This window comes from Gekko japonicus, unplaced genomic scaffold (genome assembly GCF_001447785.1).
Source record: "Gekko japonicus isolate JY-2015 unplaced genomic scaffold, Gekko_japonicus_V1.1 scaffold681, whole genome shotgun sequence".
Taxonomy (NCBI): Eukaryota; Metazoa; Chordata; class Lepidosauria; order Squamata; family Gekkonidae; genus Gekko; species Gekko japonicus.
Genome location: NW_015165254.1, coordinates 628,391 through 636,033, shown reverse-complemented (window position 1 = coordinate 636,033; position 7,643 = coordinate 628,391). Strand labels below are relative to the sequence as shown.

General features: G+C 42.6%; 1 protein-coding gene across 1 annotated transcript in view; it reads right to left on the bottom strand.

The window, feature by feature from the left end:
- THADA (thyroid adenoma associated) overlaps positions 1–7,643 on the bottom strand; it is a 204,203-nt gene that overhangs the window by 49,109 nt on the left and 147,451 nt on the right. Inside the window, exons 31-32 of the mRNA XM_015410158.1 lie at positions 1,985–2,400; positions 1,737–1,858 (exon numbers count right to left, since the gene is read on the bottom strand). Of these exons, the coding sequence (XP_015265644.1) occupies positions 1,737–1,858; positions 1,985–2,400 (538 nt within the window). The remainder of the gene's footprint in view (positions 1–1,736; positions 1,859–1,984; positions 2,401–7,643) is intronic.

The following is a 7,643-nucleotide window of genomic DNA, read 5'->3' as shown; positions in this document are numbered from 1 at the left end:
TGCGCCGTGGCGGTCTTCGTTCCCCAAGGCTCCAACCCCACTGGGAAGGCTTTCAGGGGGCCCTCAAACTCACCACCTCCTTTGGAAAAGGCTATTTCGGTTCTTTGCGCTGGAACGATCCACTGACTCAGCGTGGGTACGTCTTGCACACCAGGCTCCTCCGCACCCCCGGAATAGCGCAGGGGGAGGCCCTCCGCCCGTAGGTCGGGTAAGGCCAGCGGACAGATGCCAAGGGCTTAAACAGAGCTCTGCCAAACAACCGGGGACAACCCGGTGCAGGATCGCTCGCCCCGACTCCTTGCCGCTGCTGCGGCTCTTCTTTCTTCTATTTTTATTTTTCTTCCTGAAATCCTAGGCGCTCGAAACGAGCCCTGCCGGAGTACGTCCTGCTGGTAAGCAGGGCTGGCAAGAACTGGGGAAGCTGTGGACAATAAGCTCCACCTCACAGGGATCAAAGATCGGAGCCGACCCTGCAGGAAGGGGCGGAGCTTATCCCAATAGTACGGACTGTCCCGCTATCCGAACCACTGGAGAAAGTCCCAGATTCAATACCTCCCATCAAAGGGCTGGAGGTAACATGAAAGACCATTCTCTGCCTGACAGAGAGCTGATGCCAGTCAGATGAGAAAGTACTGAGCTAGATGGACCAGTGGTCTGGCTTGATATATAGCAGCTTCTTAACTTCATGATAAATAAATTTGTTATTGTGCAGATTGCACAAAACTATTAATCAGAAACAAGAGAAAATAATTGATTACTTCTCAATTTTGCAAATTTCCCCAACATTAATTTCCTCATCAAAATATCATTTCAGAATGTAAAACAAACAATTTGGAAATAAATAAATAAAAACAAAGCAGTTTAAGAAAGTATCAAAGGGGGGGAATTAAAAGGTTTTTCTGAACATTGGTGAAAGTCCAACAAAAGAATAACATTCTGTTAGAATACATTATAGAAAAAGCTGCCAAACTGCCCTATTTTTTCTGAATTATTTAGTTTTCTGAATTAGCTTTGCCTAGAATCCATTTAGATGTCATGTTTCTTAGTCTTGTTTCATCATTTGACTTACTTCATCAAAGTCTTGTAAAGATATATAAAAATTAGGAAACAACATATGTACAATTTAGCAGTGCTTGGAGCTTAACAAGATAAACTGAAACCACAGGGATCCCCCCATCGATTATTTCTTTTCAAAGGGTAATCAGCAATCAATGAATATTTACATATTACAAACAGGTCATGCGAGAACTGTGTGTGTGGGAGGTGGAATCCCACCCTCCCCCCACTGGCTCATCAGGTGCCTCACTTACCAACTCTCATTCCTATTCTGCCTGCCTGCATTGCTGCCCCATAAAGTTCACAGAGCACTGGAGAGGAGTTCACCTTCTGTCCACCCCCCTGCACTGCCAGCCCTCTGCAGCTGGCATGGCAAAGGCACTGGAGCCTTCTGCTCCTCCTATGCCACCACTGCCGCAGCCAATTGATCAAGTTGGGGCAACTGAGATGTGCTGTCTGCTCAACGCCTCCCCCTCCAATTTCTAAAAAACTATCTGGATTTCTCTGGAAACATGGGGATTCCCCCCAAATTTGTAGAACAATCTCCTTTCTCTCTACATAGCCCCAGTCCACAGATTTCAGAACCCACAGATGGAACCATATTGAGAATCAGATATACTGATATATTAGATACATCAATATATTAGATAGATTTTTTTTTAACCAATGACAAGATATACCTGTCAGAAGTATCTGCAGTGTTCATAATCCAATGCAAGAAATCTCGTGGATTAACGTTTATGGCATTTTCTGTCTTTAGAAGCACATTTCTGAAATCCATACAATACAGAACCTCCAATACCTAGTAAAAAGAAATCAAACTGGGTCAATGAAAGAAAAATAAACAGTCCTAATTTGGTCCATCTTATTTGAAATTACGCTTCCTCATAACAGGGAGTTTTTCTTGTGTGTGCGTGCATGTTTTTACCTTGCAAAAACATTCTGGATGCTTTTCTTTTACAGCTATTCTAAGAAGAATCTCCTCCAAACCAGACAGTAGAGACACAAGGCCTTTTCCTCCTCCTTTAGTTATATGTTTACAACTCATTTGTTTCACCCAAAGCAGGGTTGCTTCCAAGACTGCAAAGCGTACTTCACAGAAATCAGAATGTAGCAGATGTGCAATTGATAAACAAGGCTCTGTTGCTTTCCCTGTTTCAAGTAAATTGTAGTTTGCAAATCCAGGATCAGCAGTCATTGAGAGCATAGATATTAAGAGTTTGGTGATGCTTCGGAGATACTGTGCAAGTCCTGGTACTGCAGGAGAATAGGGGATGCCCATTGCCAGCTCAGAATTAGAGACAATTGTAGCCATTTCCTCCCAAAATCTTTGAAACTCATCTTCTGAAATAAAATATGGAATGGTGGTGAAATGAGGAAGGGGAAACGTTTCTTTGGTTTATGCAAGCACATACTTATAGCATAACCTAGAAAAACTTAAGCACATTTCAATGGAAGATTTAGAAACACTACATGTCCAAATAATATAACAACTGAAAATAGGTTCAAACTTAGACTCCATTTTAACAATGTCCTTGGGCTAGTTCTTCAGATCAATTTGTTCTAGACCTTTCAGTAAAACAAGCAGAGATTTGCAGGAGGCATCTCATTCCCACCCCCACTATTCTCTTCCCCTTCCCACACTAAATCTTTCAGCATCTTTACTGGCTAAAGTATTAGCCAGTATATTCTGGAAGACTTCTCCATCCACCTCCTTAGATCTGCAAAAACCACAAGAATTATGTAATTCTTTATGTAAAAGGCAGGTAGTTAAATTGGTAGTCACCCAAAAACAGGACAGGAAAACATGGAATGACATTACATACAGATAATATTTTGTATAGTTCAGTGCACAACTTTTTTTTATAATAGGATGAGTTTGCTGGTTCAAGTAAAAGATTATATTCAAGCCTACTTTTGCATGAATCACAGTTTAGAGTTAAATTGTTGCTAAAAGAGCTTTTTACCTAGTCTGGACAGTCTCCTCCCTTCTAGACACAGCTGACTTGGCAACGCTGATCCATGCCTTTGTGTAACCTCTAGACTAGATTACTGCAATGTGCTGTATGTGGGGCTGCTCTTGAAGATAACATGAAAGCTTTAACTACTGCAGAATGCTGCTGCCTGACTTGTGACAAAGCACCACAAGTGTACTCCTATTACGTTATTTTTTAAACAACTGCTCTGGTTGTCATGCCACCCACCAACTTGCTCAGCAACTCAGTCCTCAGACTGAGGAGCCAAGGCCACCAGCTGAGGAGGACCAGGGAGATCCTAACAAGGTCCAGCAGCACCAGAAGTCATCCTGCCTGGGCCTGCAATGGAGGCCTTGTCACTGGCCCCTGGAATAATCATCAGGGCTCAGCAGGGTAGGACCCATAGCCCCCCAGGGGACACAATCACTCTGCAGGAATGGGGATGGCAGAGGACCCAAGCCGAGGTGGCCCAAAGGAGGCAAAGTGCTCGACTGGCTGCATGCAACCCCGTCCCAGAGCCACAGAATGAAAACAATAATTTTTGCAGCATCCTAGCCAAAGCACAGAGCAGCCACAGGAGCTCAACACCTGCCAGCAGGGCAGCTGAGCCCGATTACTTCCCAGACTATTTAACCCAAGGCTTGGGAAAGCTGCCTAGCTGGATCAACCAGTCCACTTGGTGCAAGCTTGTATGCCAGTTCCTTGCCTTCAGTTCCAGCTCCTAACTTCTGGCAGCTATGGATGCTCCCAAGCCTCGCTATCTAGACCTGAGGGGGCACTGCTTCAGAGAAGACCTGACTGGGCTGGCCGAGAGAGCACAGGCTGTGGTGATCTATTTGCTTCCTTTGAAGGTGCTGATTCTTACCTTCACAGCTCCTCATGGCCTGGGATCCGTATACCTGATGGATTGCCTCTCTCTTGCTTCCTGTTCACTGGTACTTCCTTCATGGCTGATGCATACCATAGAACACTCAAGTGTGTTTCCTCTCTGTGGAATGGGCTGTCAGAATCATCTTCACTGACTGTGTTCAGAAAGCCCATAAGGCTGTTTTATTTCAGAGGGCTTTTTGAACAATGGGCAGCCAGTTTAATTTTGGTCAAACATCTCTGTTCTTTTTTTTGTGGCTTTAATAGTTGTTGCACTGGATGTGTTTATTGCAAGCTGCTTTAAACTTCTAGGAAACACAACCTAGAAATCTTTAAAAATAAGTATCTCTGAGCCCAATGGGCAAAAATCACTGGTCCTATCCCCCAAGGGTTGGGCTGACCAATGCATGGAAACAGATGCCTGGTATAGGCTGCCGGCAGTATGTGCACAGAAGGCTACTGGGGGGGAAGAGTAGAAATACCTGCACACAGTAGCAGAGGTATAGTCAGCTGTCCTGATTAAGCAGAAGACTGTTTTGTAAACTGAAGGAAATCGCTAAATTAAAGTGCCGACAAGTTGCAGCTGACTTATGGAGCCCCCGTGGGGTTTTCAAGGTAAGGGATGTTCAGAAGTGGTCTAACACTGCCTGACTCTACACAGTGCCCATGGATTTCCTTGATGGTCTCCATCCAAATACTATGCAGGGGTGACCCTGCTTAGCTCCTAAGATCAGGTTAGCCTGGGCCATCCAGGTCAGGGAAAAGTGTGGATATGCCCCTATAATACATGTGCAGGAAACTGAGTGGTGGGGTGGGGTAAGTAATACTGTCATCTAATGGATCCCAAAGAAAGTTTTGACCCCAGTTCAGAGATCTGCACCTGCTGCTGCACTCGTGGAGCACTCCTTTCCCCCCCTTTTCCCATTGGTCATTTGCTTGGCTGGGCAGAAGACGACTATGCAAACACAAATGTCCTCACACATCTCTGGACTGGCGTTTATACGTGTTTGTTTCATCTCAAGCTGCAGCCAAATGCTTCTGGCTTTTTTTATATTCTACATTTTGTCCAAAATTTCTTTCCCAGAAAAATAAAAATCTCATCTCAAATGAGTAAGTAGTATTCATGTTTCTACCTTTGACGAAAAATCCTTCCTGACTTCCATTTACATATTTATTTTTCTGCCTAACTTAAAGCAAACTCTTTTTCTTGGCCAACATCAAAACTTTTTATTAAACCAACACACTCTTTAATTTCCAAAGTAAATGTCTGGCTCTGTTCTTAAGATGCATTAACGAGGCTCTTCTATTTGCAGACAAAACGATGCTGTTAGAAGGTTCACCCATTTAACATTTCCCCTATATTACGATGGAGGAAGACAAAACAGGAATAGGAAGCGAGGTAAAAATTCAGGGGAAAGATATATACACATGGATCATTTAGGCATAACCAGAAGGCGTACTATCATAGAGCAAAATGGCACTGACCCAAGTCAAGGAGTTTTTTAAATGAAGAACATAAAGAATATGGCTAAGTTGTTTAAGGTGGAGGTTGTTATTGTACAGAAAAAATGATGTTTGGATGTTAAAGGATTAATCTAATGTTTAAGCATGAAATCATCTGTTTATCTGTTGTTGCAATCAGCACGCTGAACAAGATGTTACTGGTTTAATTCAGCAGAGCTGATCTTATTCCAGCCTACCAAATTAGTCCCTGCCACTTAACCCCCTTCCCCGAGAAATAGCCAGCACAGCATTTAAAAATGCACACTTCTGCAAGTTTGCATCAATGCTGCCATAGGAGATGATACCAGTTCTCAGATGCAACTTCTACTTCCTGATTAAATCCCTCAGTTGCTGACCAATTTAGGCAAGCCTCTTCTTACTAGAGTGAAATGAACTACTGGACAAGGCAACTTTATTTATAAACATATATTTATGATATTTGCATATTCTACACAGAACTTGGAATCCACTCAATGAGACCCTTATGCCTAATGGTCATCAGTGAAATCCTCAGTGTTGGGTTTGATTTCTATTTGCTGTGTGCCACTTAAAAGGGCTTGGAGGAGAAATTTAGGACCTAAGATTTTATCCTCAGGACAGGGTATAAAACTCTGCTCTGCTGGTTGTCAGAAGCCAGTGGGACTACCTAAAATTCCTGCTCTCCCCCCCCCATTTGCCCTGCAAAACACTGAAGGCAACCCAAGACTTGTACATCACCCCCTGGAGGGCCATATGGCCCCATTAAGAATCACCATACTGGAAGATGCAGTGTGGCTTGGAATCAGAGGAAAGGGACTACAGTGAAAAATAATGTACAGAATGCATGAAACTATGACAGGAAGTAACATAATTAATACCTTAAATAGAAGGAGATTAAATGACACTGCCAGCTTCCTAACTTGGTAAAGAAAGAGGTTACCAAGGTTTCTTTAAAGATTTTCAAGAAAACGTGTCAAAAATATTTGCCCAAAGTAGTTCAATTACAGAAATTCCCTATTTTCCTACACATTGAACCAGATTACTTTTGATGACTCTCAGATTAAAACCAGATACATGATGAAATGCCTTCTATGTCCACTGAAGTCAGAAGACTTAGAATGGCATAACTCTCGCTTAGTGTAATTTAGGCTTACATTACCAATGTATCTAAAACAATGTAAAAGAAACTAGGGATATATGATCCTTCAAGACTTTAGTCTTTCTAGTCTGTAATTTACAAGAAGAAATTCTCATTTTAACTGTTACTTATTTTATGGGAAAAACATTCAGGAAGTAAAATAATACTTATGAAAATAAAACATGAGAAAACAAAGCTTAAAAGAAGTAGATAAATAGGAAACAATGCAGAGGGCAAGAAAAATAGCAAACCAGCATTCGGCTAGGACAGTATAGTTATTCAAAGTATGACATTTACATAAACCATATATGTAACCTATCACTAAATTCAGCTGTTGCACCAGAAGACTGGAAAGTAGCAAATGTGACACCAAGTTTTAAAAAGGGATCCAGAGGGGAACCAGGAAATTACAGGTCAGTTAGTCTAATGTCTATCCCAGGCAAATTAGTAAAAAATATAATGAAATATAGGCACATAGAAGGACAAAGCCTGCTGAGGGAAAATCAGCATGGCTTCTGCAAAGGAAAGTCCTCTCACCAACCTTTTGGAGTTCTTTGAGAAAGTGAACAAGCATGTAGACAACAGTGACCTTTCAAAAGGCTTTTGACATGGTACCTCATCAAAGACTCCTGAGAAAACTTAGCAGTCATGGGATAAGAGGATGGGTTTTCTTATGGATGAAAATATGGTTAAATGACAGAAAGCAAAGAGTAGGGATAAATGGACAGTTCACTCAATGGAGGGGAGTAAGCAGTGGGGTCCCACAAGGATCAGTATTGGAGCAAGTACTATTTAATTTATTCATAAATGATCTGGAACTAGGGGTGAGTAGTGTGGTGGCCAAGTTTGCAGATGACACAAAATTATTCAGGATGGTGAAAACCAGGGCTGGCTGTGAAGAGCTGCAAGTTGACCTCCAAAAACTGGGTGAATAGGCAACAATATGGCAAACGAAGTTCAGTATCGGATAAGTGCAGGGCTATTTTTGGGCAGGAGTGCACAGGAACGGAGTTCTGGCTGGCTTCAGAGTTGGCCACGCCCACTACAGGCAAAATCTCTGTGTGCGTGGCTACATAGGGAAGGCCTGGAAAGCGACCCACCCTGGCGACTCCGAGGTGGGTGAG